The 18,113-nt window shown below is 41.1% G+C and overlaps 1 protein-coding gene across 2 annotated transcripts; it reads left to right on the top strand.

Moving 5' to 3' along the window:
• The first annotated feature begins 81 nt into the window (after positions 1–81).
• TDP2 (tyrosyl-DNA phosphodiesterase 2) lies at positions 82–15,494 on the top strand. 2 transcript variants are annotated; one of them, XM_047101897.1, is made up of 7 exons: positions 82–283; positions 363–448; positions 4,159–4,332; positions 4,999–5,090; positions 6,786–6,904; positions 8,862–9,032; positions 14,351–15,494. In XM_047101897.1, exons 1-7 carry the CDS (start codon positions 119–121, stop codon positions 14,630–14,632), a joined length of 1,089 nt encoding a protein of 362 aa, XP_046957853.1. In that variant the 5' UTR covers positions 82–118; the 3' UTR covers positions 14,633–15,494. The 2 variants fall into 2 exon arrangements, with proteins under 2 accessions (XP_046957853.1, XP_046957854.1); XM_047101898.1 differs by lacking the exons at positions 82–283; positions 363–448 and having other exon boundaries at positions 3,850–4,332; positions 8,862–9,044.
• The last annotated feature ends 2,619 nt before the right edge of the window (positions 15,495–18,113 follow it).

The following is an 18,113-nucleotide window of genomic DNA, read 5'->3' as shown; positions in this document are numbered from 1 at the left end:
GCGTGGCCACGCCCGTCGCCCTCGGAGGGCAGAGCGCGTTTCCCGCCGGGCGGGTGACGCGAGTGCGCCGGGGCGGCAGGCGCCTGCGCAGTGCCGGGCGTCGGCCCGCGGCGAACGGATGGAGGGGCCGAGCGGCTCGGAGGTCACGCTGGAGGCGGACCGGGAAGAGGGCGAGCCCGAGGCGAAGAAGCGGCGGCTTCTCTGTGTGGAGTTTGCCTCGGTCGCGACGTGCGACTCCGCCGTGGCTCAGTGCTACCTGGCCGAGAACGACTGGGAGATGGAAGTAGGCTTCGCTCCTCTCTCCCCTCTCTGTATCTCGGCCCGGGAAGCGCCCAGGTCCCACCGCTGTATCTGTTTTTCAGAGAGCGCTGAACTCGTACTTCGAGCCGCCAGTGGAGAACAGCGCCTTGGAAAGCCGCCCTGAGACCCCGGCAGGGCCCGGGTCCTGGTGAGTGAGCGCCGGGCGGGTCCCTCCGAGGCGGTGGGCGGGCGCTCCGGGGGAGCTCGAGCAGCTGCCTGCGGCCGGAGATGCGCCCCGGCGGCGCCCGGGTCCTGGTGAGTGTGCGCGGGGCTGGCTGGTCACTCGGAGGGGCTCATGCAGGTGGTTGGGGTGCAGATGGCGCCCCCCCCGCCGCGGGGCGAACGCGTCACCCCGACGTAATGTAGTCCGGGAAGGAAAACTTCGAAGCTTCCTTTTTGATTCGAGATCTAGGAACTGTGTGAGAGGTTCGAAATAAATGAATGAGGCAAAATCCTCTGTTGAAGAACGGTAACTTGGAAGTCTCCTGGCTTCCGGTGCGGTTTATCTACGTAGTTGTTTTTTTGACTGCACACGCGCCTTGTAATTCCACTGCTTGCCTCCCCAATTCCAGCCCTGCTGCCCTTCACGTCCAGATGCCTTACGCATCCCTCCAGGTTGACCGCTGCCTATCCTTCCAGTTTTGTCTCCTCTCACCCTCTCTTTCTGACCCCACAAAAACTTAACAGGCATATCAGACTTTCGTTTTCTCCAGTGGGCCGTTTTCTGTTTTCAACCTTTGGAAAGACATTTATGACCTCTGCCCTGAACCTTTTCTTGGACTCTTTTCTTGCTAAGTAGTATTTACCGTAAGGCCCGTCTTAGACAGGACTTACCTCCAAGAAACTTTTCCTCTTAGGTAATCTTACAGCATCCTGCAGGATCCTGGTCATAGTAACTAAGTTCACATTCTAATTGCTACTTAATATTTTATATCTCCCACTAGGCTACCCGTGGGCTTGGTGAAGCCCATATCTGTTTTATACGTATTTAATCTCCCAAGTCTAATACGATATTTGGCATGTAATAAGCTCTCCATAAACATGTATAAAGTTCTCCCCGGTATGTGAGCAGCTGGTAGAGTTAACTTCATAGTGAAGACACGTTTCTCCCGATAATCTTTTCGGCTGCACCAGTTTCCAGATGTGATAATTTCATTAGGCTCCTCTATCTGCCTAGCTTCTTACTGGGGGAATTGTCCACCCATCCACAGTGACAGAGCTGTGCCTCCCGTGTTGTAGTATTCACCTAGCCCAAGCTGGCCAGCCAGATCTTCTCTCCTGGGATTTCAAGGTTAGGCTAAAGAGAGTTCAGTCTAAATCTTCCTGTGGAGCTGGAACCATAACGTGCTAACTTCGAACTTGTGCGGGAAAGAGGAGAAGGCTGGTTTGCAAGAGGCAGAATGAGGCTGAGGGAAGTTGAGTCAGATGGAGAGAAAGCCTCGATTGAACTTCCTTAGAGACAGCTGCATTCCAGAACCTGGCTCTGTGGCATGTTTCTGTTGCCTTCTAAATTCCTCTAGTTTGCTCAAACCAGCCTGAGTTAATTTATGCCATTTAGAATCTAAACTGTAACCAATAAAGAAATTGGAACAGAGGCACTTGATCTCAGGGTGGTGAGTTCAAGCCCCATGCTGGGAGAGAGAAAGGGGGGGGGGCAGAGAAAGGGAGAGAGAGAACCCCTAGCAGGATCCCTGTGGTCAGCACAGAGCCGCATGTGGGGCTTGAACTCACAAACCATGAGCTCATGACCTGAGTCAAAATCAAGAGTTCGACATTTAACTCTGCCACCCCGGCACCCCTAGAGCACGCAATTCTTGATCTTGCGGTTGTAAGTTCAAGCCCCCATGTTGGGTGTAGAGATTACTTAAAAATAAAATCTTAGGGGCTCCTGGGTGGCTGAGTTGGTTAAGTGTCAGACTCTAATTTCAGCTCAGGTCATGATCTCGAGGCCAGTGGGATTGAACTCCACGTCGGGCTCTACTTGGAATTCTCTTTCTCTGCCCCTCCCCTGCATGTGCACTTTCTCTCTCTCTCAAAAATAAATATTAAAAATAAATAAAATAAATAAACATTAAAAAAATAAAATCTTGAAAGCAGAACAGAGGAAGTGGATTCCCTAAAATAGTCCCTCAAAAATGTGAAATCCAGCTGAGTAATGGTGGAATGGAAGGGCATTTGGAGTCCCTCTCAGAATTATAAATTGGGATTTTGGTAGCACAATTGGCGAAATTTGAATAGGTCTTAAAATTACATAATAATGTCGTATCAGTGATAATTTTCTGACCTTTAGTAATGCTTGGGTATGTATGTAAGCCTGTCCTTGTTTCTGGGAAATACATACAAAAGTATTTATGCAAACATTTCACAATAAAAAGCAAAGCAAGTAAATGTTAAGTGAATGGTAATGTTTGTGTGGGTGAATGGTGAAAAGAATTTTTACCCTTTCTAATGTTTTACTGAAAGTCTGAAATTATTTAAAAATACGTTAAAGTAATGTTAACTTGATTTATTGTGGTTACTTTACAGTGGTTACAAATACTGAATCATTATGTTGTGCAACAATTAATATCATGTTATATGTCAATTATATCTCACTAAAAAGTTTTAATTAAAAAGTTAAAATATTGGCATTAAATTTATTGAAGTTATAAATATGAAAACCTATTTCTGAAATTTATGTATGGCATGTAACTGCTTAGCAATCAACTTTTAATAATGGTTTGTGCCTCCACTCAAATATCTGGGCCTTGGTGGAGGTGGTGTGAAATGGTTTCTCAGGACTGCGGACTGGAGCTTATATGTTTGGCCTCTCCAGCATGCAGTCTCAGACTTCTCATGTGGTATCTTGCGAGAGAGCGTTCCAAAAGGCTCGAGTGAAAGCTGCAAAGTTTCTTATGACCAAGGCTCTGAAGTCCCAGGACATCCTTTCCATCCTATTCTGTTGGCCAAGCAAATCACTAAGGCAAAGATTCAGGGAGAGAGCTGTTGGACCTCCCCTTTCAATGAGGGGGTAACAACACATTTGCAGCTGCTATTCACAAAGAGATCTTACTTCATAGGTTTCCTCTGTGTCATTTACGATGTAAAATAAACCCACATTTGGAAATCTTATATTGCTCAGTCTGACTTCAGGTCATACTTTAAAAAATCATTTTAGGGGCGCCTGGGTGGCTCAGTCGGTTAAGCCTCCGACTTCAGCTCAGGTTACGATCTCGCGGTCCGTGAGTTCGAGCCCCGCGTCAGGCTCTGGGCTGATGGCTCAGAGCCTGGAGCCTGCTTCTGATTCTGTGTCTCCCTCTCTCTCTGCCCCTCCCCCGTTCATGCTCTGTCTCTCTCTGTCCCAAAAATAAATAAACGTTAAAAAAAAAAATTAAAAAAAAAAATCATTTTAGGAGTGCCTGACTGGTTCAGTCAGTTAAGCATCTGACTTCAGCTCAGGTCATGATCTCGCCATCCATGAGTTAGAGCCCCGCGTTGGGCTCTGTGCTGACAGCTCAGAGCCTGGAGCCTGTTTTGGATTCTGGGTCTCCCTCTGTCTTTGCCCCTCCCCTGCTCACGCTCTGTCTCTTGCTCTCTCAAAAATAAATAAACATTAAAAAAAATTTTTTTAAGTCATTTTGGTGACATTGAGGGATATTGAGTTGGCTATAATTATATAAGTGAACAATATTTTAGATAACAATAAGAATCTTTTTTCCGCAGTTGTATGGCTTCTTCTCTTATATAGACAGATACTTTTAGGGCTCTTAAATTTTATTTATCTGTAAAATGAGGGCTACAAATAGTTAGAAAATAATTTCAAATTAATCAGTTTATATAGATGATTTGCAAAGTTGTGTTTCATTGTGATCTTGCCAGTGTTGATCTAACAAATGAAGAAACAACAGATTCCATTAGTTCTAAAACCAGCACATCTGAAGGTATTCAGCAAGAGGATGGCAGCACGTTCTCTTTCATTACCTGGAATGTTGATGGATTAGATCTAAACAATCTGCAAGAGAGGGCTCGAGGAGTGTGTTCCTATTTAACTTTGTAAGTATTATTACTTAGATTTAATGGTAGCATGATCATGTGTTTTACCGTCTACAGAAAGGGTAAAGGTCAAGGTTGTGGGCGTTGGCATCAGATCTGAGTTCAAAACCCAACTCTCCGAAGACACATGTGAAAGAGCGAAGTGATTGCCTCTCGGTGTGGGTGGGCAGGGGAGGGAATGCTGATTTTTGTTAGCAGCCTTCTAGTACTGTTTTCCTTTCTAAACCTGTATGTAATTATTGCTGTGAAAATAAAATTACCAAGGTGAACTGTATCTGCTACACACTGGCTCTGTGACCTTACATAATCACTTGTGAGCTGCTGAACTTCTCTGCAGTTCAGTTTCCTTCATCGTGGATAATAACTGGTGAGGATTAATAACTTTTAAACATCTCATGGGCCATTATTAGGCTCTCAGTACACTGATTTCTATTATCTATGATTCCACTTCTTTTCAATTTAAAGTGTTATGTATGTTTTTCTTTTTTAATTTGATGTTTACAGTGTTTGTTAAATGGCACAGATCTTTCTGATTTTATAGTTCTCAAAGGTCAGTGTAAAGATTGAATATTAGATCTCCTAGGGGGCAGGATATTTTGCTAATCTAAGCGGCAGCACATGAAATAGTTTACCTGGTATTTATCATAAATTGCTGTTTTGAATTAGGTATAGCCCGGATGTGATATTTCTCCAGGAAGTCATCCCCCCGTATTGTAGCTACCTAAAGAAGAGAGCAAGTAGTTATGAGATTATTACAGGTAACACTTTATGTCTTACTGTCTTTGTCTCTGGAAAACAGTCAGTGAAAGAGGTAAATCAAAAGTTAGCCCATAGGAGCACACACAGGAAAAAGCAAAAGTAAGTTTGAGAAAAGTAAGCCAGATGCAGGGTACTAGGAAAACTGTAGGAGGATATGTTATACATCTTAATATATGTGAAAAGTGGTGGTTGAAATGGATGGTTTTTCAGGAAAATATAAATTGCAAAAATTTGAGACCTTGAGTAGTTTTTTGGTAAAATAAATTTATTAAATTGAAGTGTGATAATTGCTTTTTCAAAAACTCTATTCCTTTTAATTGATTTTGGGTTTTTTCCTAGCTTTTTTGCCCTGAATAGTTTTTTGATTTTCCATCTATTTTGTTCTTAATGAGTACATTTAATATACCAAACCGGCTACATTCCATGATATTTGGCTAAATCGTGTGTTTTCTTTGACTTTCGTTTTTACATAGTATGTAATTGTAATTTTGATTTATTACTAAATTCACAGTTGCTAAGCAGAGGGTTCTCTCTCAGTCTCTGTGTTTGTCTTTCTCTCTGTCTTCGTGGGACAACTTTCCTGCATTCTCTTCGGGATTCTTTTTGACTTTCTTCTGTTTTGGATTTCTTGTTTTCTGAATCCCATGCTTTCCTCCTTCTTGGTTTTCTTCCTCATTTTATTAGTCTGTTTTTGATTTATTGTGCTGAACACGTGGTAGGAACTTTCAAACTGGAGGATTGTGACATTCAGTTCTGGTAAATTCTTTTCCTCTTCCTCTTCTTCCCTTCCTCCTCTGTCCCTTTTTCTCTTCCCTCTCCCCCTCCCTTTCCCCTACCAGCTTGCCCCCTTGCTTGCCAGGTTTCTGGTCCATGTGGCTGTTGTTGACCTTCTCCCTCCTTTTCTTCCTCCCTTCTCTCCCTTTCCACTTTTCCTGGTTTTTCCCTGTTTAGATAAACCACTTCTCGCTTCTTCAGCTACTTTGTTTTCTGAAAAACAGTTGGAAGCTTTTATTCACTGCCCCTTTACTTCACTTCTCTTCTCACAACTTTATACCTTTCTAAATTTCTTATTCATTTATCATTTTTCTGGTGCTTCCAGAGTAAGAAGTAAATGCATGTCAGTTTGCCTCAGTGTAAGTTTCATCTACTTTTTCAGAAATTGCTCAATTTTTTATTTGATACTGGCATCATTAACTATTTTTAAAATTTCTTTTTAATGTTTATTTAATTTTGAGAGAGAGAGAGAGAGCACTTGTGCAAAGAGGGGAGGGGCTGAGAGAGAGGGAGACCCAGAATCCGAAGCAGGCTCCAGGGTCTGAGCTGTCAGCACAGAGCCCGACGCGGGGCTTGAACTCATGAACCACAAGATCATGTCCTGAGCTGAAGTCAGAGGCTTAACCAACTGAGCCACCCAGGTGCCCGCAGCATCGTTGACTATTTTGGGCACTTACGTGAATTCATTTTTATTTTTATATTTCTTCCATACATCAAGCTACATTTTGGGAAGGGGCAGGTAAACATAGGGTCTCGATTGGCCATCTTCAGCTGTGTTGAAATAATAGTTTACTTTGAAGATTCATACCCATTTAAATATCTGTACTTACTTGTTATAAAATCTTCAGCAGGAGAACTTGGGATAAACTTGGGATATTCTTGACTTCTCAGCCTAAATTCTTTTCCACAAACATTTGAAGGTCATGAAGAAGGATATTTCACAGCTATAATGTTGAAGAAATCGAGAGTGAAATTTAAAAGCCAAGAGATTATCCCTTTTCCAAATACAAAAATGATGAGAAACCTTTTGTGTGTGTATGTAAGTAATTTTTAAAAATTGACTTTTTTTTTTTTTTTTAACTGAGTGGTTTCTTACAGTTCCACTGTGGTACCTTTTTTTTAAAAAAAATAATCTGCCTTTATAGAAAATTTTCTTTTCTAAATTCTTTTTTTTTTTTTTTAATTTTTTTTTTTTTTCAACGTTTATTTATTTTTGGGACAGAGAGAGACAGAGCATGAACGGGGGAGGAGCAGAGAGAGAGGGAGACACAGAATCGGAAACAGGCTCCAGGCTCTGAGCCATCAGCCCAGAGCCTGATGCGGGGCTTGAACTCACGGACCGCGAGATCGTGACCTGGCTGAAGTCGGACGCTTAACCGACTGCGCCACCCAGGCGCCCCTCTAAATTCTTTTAAATAGCCTTAACACTGTAACTAAGTTTTTACATAAATTACAAATACAAATTTGTGAATATAAAACCCTGATCCATTGGATGTTTTCCAAAGAATATTTAAGAATTTAGGGCTGCTTGTCTGGGTAGAGCCAGGTAGAGCACACAACTCTTGATCTTGGGGTTATAAGTTTGAGCCCCGTGTTAGGTGGGGAGCCTATGTTAAAAAAAAAAAAAGAAAAGAAAAATGGAATAAACATAGTATAAATATTTAAAAAAAAGAATTTACTAACATTCCACATTTGCTTCCTAAAGTGGTTCTTTTTTTTCCTAAATGCATTCTACATGATAGTGTACCGTACTCTGTAAGCCTTACAAGAATGAATCCAAAGATCTTGCTCTTGTAGCACTTATAGATTAGCAAGAGAGAGATTGTGTTGTATAGTAACTAAAATAAAGGAAAAGCATAAATGCCACTGGAGTAAATATAATGCTGACCATGGGAGTTTAGAGATAACCTTAAGCTAGATCGTTTTTTGTTTTTTCATTGAGATATAATTGACGCAACAGTATACACTTCCAGGTGTACGACATAACAATTCGATATTTGTATATGTTGTAAAATGGTCACCGCAGTAAATCCAGCTAACAGCTGTCCCCATATATAGTGACAACATTTTTGTGTGTGTGTGATGAGATCAGCTAGGTTGTTCAGTGAAATTTTCATGAAGGAAGTTGTATTTGAATTGGGCCCTGAAAAATATGTCAGAGGTAGGCGTTAAGAACAGTCCAGGTGGCAGAACCACCGTGAGCAAACTTTTGCAAATTGCACATTGCAGGATGTGTGTGCGTACATAGGTCTATGTGAGAAAGAACATACAGGAGCGAAGATGAGCCTTGTATTCAGTTGGACGTAGATCTATAGGAGAAAGAACATACAGGAGTATACATAAGCATTGTATTCAGTTGGGTGTAGACAGTATGAAAAGGGGTCGTGTGACAAGAGATTGGTAAAGTAGGTTGGATCCAGATTACAGAAGGTCATGAATACCCAGTATGAAAGAATTTGGACTTGATTCTGCGGGCACTTAGTGTGAATAATGACAGATCCTGCATTGTCGGTATCTAAGTAGTAAATGATTTTCATTCATTCATTTAACTGATCTTTTTCGAGTGCCTATGTGCCAGGCTGTTGATAATAGCAGAAAATAAAAGAACCATCTTTGCTCTCAGATGACTCATGACTTTGTAGGAGAGAAATCACTGTGCTGTAATTCAGCCTAGGGAACTTTAAAAACAGTCTTTCGAGTATGCTATAGGAGTATAGAGGAGGGAGCCACTGTCTGGGGATGCTGAGGAAGGATCACAGGGGAGGTGACATTTGAGGTAGGTCTGGAAGTACTAGTGGCTGTTTGCTAAGTAGTCTTCTTCGGGAGCAGGATTAGCACTTTATACCTTGACCTAGAAAGATGAGCACAGTGCTGATTATATAGTTTTGCTTTAGCAAATACATACTAATGAGCCGAGTACTTGGCTGATTCTGTTATCAAATTTCTGCATTAGTGGTTGGTGAGTAATTTTAACAACTATATTTATCCTGTTGCAGGCAAGTGTGTCAGGAAACGAACTTTGCCTTATGACTTCTCACTTGGAGAGCACCAGAGGGCATGCTAAGGAACGAATGAATCAGTTAAAAATGGTTTTAAAGAAAATGCAAGAAGTTCCAGCGTCAGCTACAGTTATATTTGCAGGAGATACAAATTTAAGGGATCACGAAGTGAGTGACAAAGTATGTTCTGTGCTTCTGGGCGCTGCTGCTGTGGAGACTAATTTGGGTTTCTTCTGACCAAAGCTGTTAAAATGTGTAAGCGGTCTTCTAGGTGCAATTCAGTAAATATTCACTTAGCCTGTGCTGTGAGCCTAGCGTTGCAGAAGCAGGAGGAGCCCTTAGATTATTGGGAAAAGCACAAATACTGCACTTGAAACAGACAACACAAAGCAATACATGTTGATTAAAAAGAGGGGTATAGAGAAAATAATAAATCAAAGTTTAGAAAAGATCCAGTTTATCTGCTGTGTCTCTAGCTGCAAGATGAGAAGCACAGAAACATTTGACCATCACAGTTGTCCCTACTTCTCTTCCGGTTTTCTTTTTTCAACTTTGTTTTTTTTACTCCCTTTTCCTGGTGCGACCGTGCCTAGGTCTGAAATGCTGTCCTTTCCTTTAGTTCAGTTGAGACACATTGGGATTTTTCAGGGCCTCTGTAGACTTAGATCATATTAAATGGTAAGCCGGCCTTGCCTTTTCCCCCAACTCTGGCTAAACGCACATCAGATTAGAAGTGTTCATTTCACTGCTGAACGCTCCAGGAGTGGAGGAAGTGAAACGAGCAATGAAACCATGTCAGGACTTACTTCCAAAGTGAGGGCAATACCCTAGATAAAGAAGGTGGTGCTCTACTTCTCTTTGTGATTTTGTGTCCTTGTACACAGATTATTAAAGAAAATCAGATGGTCTATTGGACTATTTGCAAATCAGTGATTTCATGGTAGCTGTTTTGTGATACCTGGTTGATTGGGGGTAAAAGAAAAATCCTGCTTTTCAACAAGTGTTGGGAAAACTGGAAATCCACATGCAAAAAAAACACTTGGATCCTTACTTTATACCCTATACAAAATGTGTTCAAAATGGATCAGTGACCTACAAGAGCTAAAACTATAAAACCTTTAGAAGAAAACAAAGGGGAAAAGCCTTGTGATACTAGATTTGGCAACGACCTCTTGGATGTGACACCAAAAGCATAGACAACAAAAAAAAGATGGCCTTCATCAAAATTAAAAACTTTTCTGCATCAAAGGACACACAGATTGAAAAGGCAGCCCATGGAATGGGAAAAATGTTTTGCAAATCATGTGTCCGGCAAGTGAGTAATATCAACATAATTAATATTGATATTATATAAAGAATTTCTGCAATAAAGAAACAACCTGGTTTAAAAATGAGCAAAAGACCTAAATAGACATTTTTTCAAAGAAAACCTACAAATGGCCAGTGAGCACAAGAGAAGATGCTCAGCGTCACTGATCATTGGAGAAATGTGAATCAAAGCCATCACGAGGTATTACTTGACGTCTGCTGATACGAGTATTATCAGAAAACCAGAGAATAACATACTGGCGAGGGTTTGGATTGGAACCCTTGCGATGGGGATAAAATGGTAGAGCTGCCATGGAAAGTGGTGTGTTAATTCCTCCAAAAATTAAAACCCTTTTCATGTGGTCCAACAATCCCATTTCTGGGTATATACCCAAACAAGTAAAAGCAGGGTCTCGAAGGGATATTTGTACACCTGTGTTGATAGTAGCATTACTTTTTTTTTTAAGTTTATTTATTTATTTTGAGAGAGCAAGCACGAGCTGGGAAGGGGCAGAGAGAGGGAGAGAGAAAATCCCAAGCAGGCTCCGTGCTGTCAGCGCAGTGCCTGACATGGGGCTGGAACTCACGAAGCATGAGATCATGACGTGAGCTGAAATCAAGTCAGCTGTCTAACCAGCCGAGCCACCCAGGCACCCCTATTGCAGCATCATTCACTGTAGCTAGCACCTAAGTGACCATTGACAGATGAGTGGGTAAACAAAATGTACGTGCCTACAGCAGAACATCGTTAAGCCGTGAAAGGGAAGGAGACACGCATGCTGTGGGATGGATGAGTCCTGGACATTATGCTAGGTGAAGTAAGCCAGTTACAAAGAGGACACGTTTTATGTTTTCTCCTATGAATTTCCTAAAGTAGTCAAATTCATACAGAAAGTAGGATGGTGGTTGCCAGGGACTGGGGGAGGATGGAATGGGTAGTTAGGATTTAATGGGTACGGAGTTTCAGTTTGGGAAAATGAAAAGGTTCTGGAGCTGGATGGTGGTGATGGTTGCACAATTCTGGCGATGTACTTAGTGCCGTGGAACTGTACACGTTAAAATGGGAAATTGCACGTATGCAGGCCTACCTCGGAGGTGCAGGTTCAGATCCAGACCCCCACATTAAGCTGGATATCGTAACAAAGCAAGTCAAATGAATTTTAGTTTCCCACTGTGTGTACAAAAATTATGTTTATACTGCTGTAGTCTATTTATTAAAAAGAAATGTACTTGTTAAAAAGGTATGTACATTCAAAAGCAATGTACATACCTTAATTAAAATTATTTTATTGGTAAAAGATGCTAACCATCACCTGAATTTTCAGCCAGTCATAATCTTTGTGCTGGTGGAGGGTCTTGCTCTGATGTCGGTGGCTGCTGGCTGATCGGGGTGGTGGTTGCTTAAGGTTGGGATGGCTGTAGCTATTTCTTCAAATAAGACAATGAAGTTTGCTGCCTTGACGGGCTCTTCCTTTCACAATTTCTCTGTACCATTGCTGTGCCTTTTGATAGCATTTTACCCACAATAGACCTTTCAAAATTGGAGTCATTCCTCTTAAAGCCGGCCACTGCTTTATCAGCTAAATTTACATAATATCCTGAGTACTTGGTTGTCATCTCAACAGTGTTCACCGAGAGTAGATTCCATCTCAAGAAACCACTTTGCTCCTCCGTAAGAAGCACCTCCTCATCCGTTAAAGTTTGGTCCTGAGACTGCAGCACCACCATCCCTTATTCAGGCTCCACTCTAACTCTAGTTCTGCTGTTTGCACCGCATCTGCCTTAATTTCTCCACAGAAGTCTTGAAAACCTCAACTCCGAGTCACCCGTGAGGGTTGGAATCAACTGTTCCAAAGTCCTTCCTGTTCATGTTGACATTTTGACTTTTTCCCGTGAATCATAGGAAAATCTTCCAGAAAGTTTTCAATTGATTTTGCCCAGATCATCAGAGGAATCACTGTATATGGCTGCTATAGTCTTATGAAACGTACTTCTTAAATAATAAGACAAAAGTGGAAATGACTCCTTAACCTGTGGGTTGCAGAATGGAGGTTGTGTCAGCAGGCGTGAAAACATTTATCTTCCTGTCAATCTCCACCAGCTCTTGGGTGACCAGGTGCATTGTCAATGAGCAGTAACATTTTGAAAGGATTTTTTTTCCTGAGCAGTAGGTTTCAGCAAGAGTAAACCATGTTGTAAACAGATGTGCTGTCATCCAGGCTTTGTTCCATTTGTAGGACACAGGAAGAGTAGATTTAGCCTCATCCTTTTTTTATTAAGTTTTTAATTCCAGTATAGTTAACATACAGTGTTATATAGTGTCAGGTGTACATTATAGTGTCTCAACAATTTCATACAGATTCGGCATAATTCTTAAGGGCCCTAGGATTTTTGGAATGATAAATAAGCATTGACTTCAACTTCAAGTCAGTCGCTGCATTGGCCCCCAACAAGAAAGTCAGCCTGTCCTTTGAAGCTCTGAAGCCAGGCCCTGACTTCTCTCTAGCTGTAGAAGTCTTAGATGGCATCTTCCAGTAGAAGGCTGTTTTGTATATGTTGAAGATCTGTTGTTTATCGTAGCCACCTTTATTAATTCTCCTAGCTGGATCTTCTGGAGAACTCGCTGCGGCTTCTGCCTCGGCACTTGCTGCCTCCCCTGGCACTTTTATGGATACCGTGTCTTTCCTTAACCTTTACGAGCCAACCTCTGCTAGCTTTAAACTTTTGCAGCTTCCTTACCTCACTCGGCCTTCATGGAATTGAGGGTCAGGGCCTTGCTCTGGATGAGGCTTTGGCTTAAGGGAGTATTGTGACTGATCTATCCAGACCACTCAAGCTTTCTCCACGTCAGCAATAAGGCTGTTTTACTTGTTATTCCTGTGTTATCTGGAGTAGGGCTTTTATCTTCTTCCAAGCACTTTTCCCTTGTATTCACAATTTGGCTAAGGGGCCTAGTATTTGGTCTGTCTCAGCTTTACATATGCCTTCCTCACTGAGCTTAATCATTTCTAGCTTCTGATTTACAGTGAGAGACAAATGACTCTTCTTTTCACTTGGACACTTAGCGACCATTGTAGGTTGATCAAACAGCTTCATTTCAGTATTGTGTCTCAGGGGAAAGGGAGACCTGAGGGGAGAGAAGAGGTTATGTGGAGCAGGGAGAACACACACAAAAAATATTAAGTTCACCATCTTCTTTAAAAAAAATTTTTTTTAATGTTTATTTATTTCTGAGACAGAGCATGAACGGGGGAGGGTCAGAGAGAGAGGGAGACAGAATCTGAAACAGGCTCCAGGCTCTGAGCTGTCAGCACAGAGCCTGACATGGGGCTCAAACTCACGGACCGCGAGATCATGACCTGAGCTGAAGTCGGATGCTTAACCGACTGAGCCACCCAGGCGCCCCAAGTTCACCGTCTTCTATGGGCATGGTTCATGGCGTCCCCAAACAATTAACGGTAACAGCAAAGATCCCGATCACACATCACCATAGCCGATGTATAATAACAAAGTTTGAGATGTAAAGATCACCAAACCTGACACGGAGACGCACTGTAAGCAAATGCTGTTGGGGAACATGGCGCTGATAGACTCGCTGCCTGCGAGGTGGCCACACACACCTGCTGTTTGTAAAACAGTATCTGTGAAGTGCAGTAAGGTGGAGTGCAATAAGAGGAATTATGACTTATTTTATTTACCACAATGCAAAATCTTTAAGTCCTGGAGTGTGAATAGAAGGAAGAATTGATAGTAAATTTCAAATGACACTGTGAAGGCAGCTCACATTATTGGATCATATAAATGGGATATGACTAAATTTATACACTAGAGTAACAGTTTTGCCTACTTTTTACTTGTGTTCATTTTTAAAAAAATAAATAGCAATAACCGAGGCTATGGGCTTGCAACCTTCTAAGTTTTGTCTGATATCCGAAGTTAGGAGTCTATGACAGAAGAGAAGGGGCAAATTTCAGATCTCTCAGGCTATCTTGATTATTTTTATATTACCTACTTATTACTGTACAGCAAATATTCTTTAGAATATATTTATATCTAGTCTTGCATCGCCTTAATTTATGACATTCTGATTTGAAATGTTGGTCTTAGACATAGAAAAAAACCTTTTTAATTTAGGAGAAGAAGGACTGAATCTTAAAGAATTGTCTTTTTCTTTTCAGGTTACCAAATGTGGTGGTTTACCCGGCAACATTTTGGATGTCTGGGAGTTTTTGGGCAAACCTAAGCATTGCCAGTATACGTGGGACACACAGATGAACTCTAATCTTGGAATATCTGCAACTTGCAAGCTTCGTTTTGATCGAATATTTTTCAGAACAGCAGCAGAAAGTGGTCATATTGTTCCCCAAAGTTTGGACCTCCTTGGGTTGGAAAAACTGGATTGTGGTAGATTTCCTAGTGATCACTGGGGTCTTCTGTGCAACTTAGATGTGATATTGTGAAATGCCTTTCAAATAAGAGTTTTGCATCTTATGAGTAATTTCATTCTGGGTTTTTCCAAATGTAATTTTATCTGTCTGGAAAGGTAGGCTTAATAGGGAGGAATTAATGTACTAGATCACTGTAACAGAAGAAAACACTACTGTGATTTTATTTTGTGGACTGTGTCCTCATATTTCAGAAGTAAATATTGATGTTTATTTACATTAAAGCTTACCTGGTATTCAGAATATGAGACTTCTTCATAAAAGGCCACCAGGACCGTTGGAGCTTTTCATAGTGCTCAGAGTTACCAGCTGGTTCTCAAGCAGGGCCACGTCTCTATCTGGGCTAGCCTTTGTAATTTGTTGATTTTTAAGATCAGGCACCAGAGAGTTTATATTTTAAGTAAATCTTTAAAAATAAAAAGAGGTTATTGAGTTTGGGGGATTAGATCTTTTCATTATGTTTTAGAAATTCAGGTAATTGTAAATGAAAAAGCCATGATTATGTACGTTTAAGTAGATGATAGGTATCCCACCATAGACTTTGTTTTCGTCAGCTAACAGTACATATTTGCTAAGCTCTAAGTGAAACCTTAGGACTTGAAATTTCTCAACTTTTTAAAATTCATGTTTGTCAACGTCGCCATTTGTGTTGCCAACAGAGGCAAAGTTAGACCTGATAATGATTAAAGTCAGTTTTATAGCTGCATCGGATATCTTTTCTAAGAGAAAAATGAATGTGTAAAGAGAAATCGGTTTTTAGTTTTACTTATAAAATTGAATTATTTTACAGGAGAGGGATAAGGAGCACTTTTAACTGTGCTTTAAAAAACACTTTTAAGAGAAGTGTACTTTAAATAAAGAATTATACTTGTTTATAGTTTTAGTATGCTTTTGTGTCCACGATGGGATTGAAGTTTTTACCTGCTTCCTATTTTTGACTCTTCCTGTTTCGGACTGCTGCTACTCACCTCTCTGAGAAAGAAAACAGCTTCTGTGAAGCTTCTCCCACCAAGAACTACCAAGCACACGTTGATGTCCTCAGTATAAAAAAAGGAAAGCCAGTGGGAATGATTAGAATGAGAAGTCACAGAGCCTCATTTTCAGCAGGGGTATCAAAATTAGCAACCAAACCACCTGATAAAAGACAAACTGGATTTATGCATGATATTCTCTTTGTAGTGACGATGGAAAGGAGTTTTATATGTTACTTATTTAGTCATTTAGAATGAAAATGCTAATATTGTAGCATACATTATGGAGGCAGTAGTTCATTTTTATAGGAAAAGGATGTTTGGGGCATAAAATGCTTATTCACTGGGGTTCCTAGGTGGCTCAGTCAGTTAAGCATCCTACTCTTGATTTCGGCTCAGGTCATGATCTCATGGTTTGTGAAATCGAGCCCCACGTCGGGTTCTGTGATGACAGTGCAGAGCCTGCTTGGGATTCTTTCTCTCTCTGCCCATCACCTACACACCCTCTCTCTCAAAATAAATAAGGGGTTATTGTTTGAAAACCTTGAAAGGAACTCCAATCCCTTTACATGACTGAGCATTCAAGTGAAATACCTTCCCATTTGCTGTTCATAGTGACAGAATCTGAGAAGTTTTATGTGATGGGAATAGGAACAATTAGACCAATTTTAGTCAGCTTTCCCAAGAATTAGGACCCTACTAATTTACTGAAATCATTATTGCACTGTATGCTAACTAACTTGGGGGTAAATTAAAAAAATAAAACTATAAAAGTAAATAAAATTGCCAAGAATGGCCTGCTCATTAAGAAAAAAAAGGAAAAGATGGAGCACCTGGGTGGCTCCATTGGTTAAGCATCCGACTTCGGCTTAGGTCATGATCTCACGGTTCATGAGTTCAAGCCCCGCATCGGGCTCTGTGCTGACAGCTTGGAGCCTGGAGCCTGCTTCAGATTCTGTGACTCCCTCTCTCTCTCTGCCCCTCTGTGCTCACACTCTGTCACTGTCTCTCTGAAAAATAAATAAAATGTTAAAAAATTTTAAGAAAAAGAAAAAGGAACTACTAATCTGCGATACCTTGGATTTTTTTTTTTTTTTTTTTTTTTTTTTTTTTACTTTGGATTTCAAATTTCCCAGCATGGTATATCTGAGTACCTTACTTTCCTTGGGGGAAATTCCAACTCAGAATCTTGTATTTATTTCAGTAGGCTAAATACCATCTTTGCCACTGATGTGGAATGTACTTGAAGCTTGCTAGACCTCAGTTTCTCCCACCTTCAAAACAGGATAATTCTGCCTTTCCTGTACAGTTTGTGCTAAGACAAATGTCTCAGCCAACAGCATGTAACAAGAGCAAATGAAGCCAGAAAAGCTATACTAAGGATACCTAATTTTACCCTTAATAGTTCTTGTAGTCTCTGGCATGTATACATGCAGGAGCTCAATAAATGCCCATTAAATCCCGAAGAGAAGTGAGAGACAGTGGCCTAACATTAATGTCCTAGGGAGGCAGACTTTTTCATGTAGTGCCAAAATAGATACTAAATTCATTATATATATTATAATAGTAAATATATAATATATAATAATATATTATATATATATATATAATGTGTGTGTATGAATATATATATATCAAAATAAGCATTCATTGTAGTGGCACTTGAGTTAGAAGATTAAACTCTAACCTTCTGGGCTAAGCCCATGTATATTAAAGATCTCTGGGAACAAGCCTGTGGTCTAAATTGGATTTGTTGGTGCAGTGAGAGGGCACTCTGAGGGTGTTGTGGAAGGCCAAGTGAGAGGACAAAGGGCAATGCCTTTTGTGAGGTTTAGGTTCCCGCTGAAGGATTCTGGGGAGGTCTTGGATTCGGAGATTGGTTTCTGTACCTTACGGTTTCAGAGGTAGACTAGGAAAAGAAAGGGGCTGACTCAAGATTGGATTCTATCATGAGTAGAGGAGAGTTTAGCAATTGGGCCCCACCAGTTAGGAGTGGGAATAGCAAAGCAAAGGGGGCCTCTGTGGTGAGAAAGTAATAGTTGTTCACAAAGGGGATTGTTCTGTTGTTTTATGGCCTGAGCTTGGGAGGGGAGGGTTTTTTTTTTTTTGTTTTTATTTTTAAGTTTATTTATTTTGAGGGAAAGAGAGACCATGAGTGAGTGGGAGAGGGGCAGAGAGAGGGAGAAAGAGAATCCCAAGCAGGCTCAGGCTGTCGGCCAGCACAGAGCTGGATGTGGGGCTGGAATTAACTGAGATCCTGACCTGAGCGGAAGTCAAGAGTGGGAAGCTTAACAGACTGAGCCCCATGGGTGCCCCTAGGAGGTGAGTTTCTGCAGGTTCTTCTGGACATCTGGGGAAGTCATCCCAATTGCATGACTTTGGGAGAAACATTATTTCCTGTGAACTTTGCTTCTGGCTTTATCTGTGTCTTCCCAGCCTCATCAATGGCAAGGTCACTTTTTTTCTCTGTGGTCCAACCTGATTTCCATTCTTGTCACAGACTATGAGTCAAGTTCTCTCTTGTC

The sequence above is a fragment of the Lynx rufus genome, unplaced genomic scaffold, assembly GCF_022079265.1.
Source record: "Lynx rufus isolate CCGP_SWC_20201006 ecotype Redwood Valley unplaced genomic scaffold, mLynRuf1.p SCAF_6, whole genome shotgun sequence".
NCBI lineage: Eukaryota > Metazoa > Chordata > Mammalia > Carnivora > Felidae > Lynx > Lynx rufus.
This window is presented reverse-complemented; position numbering and strand designations above follow the sequence as displayed.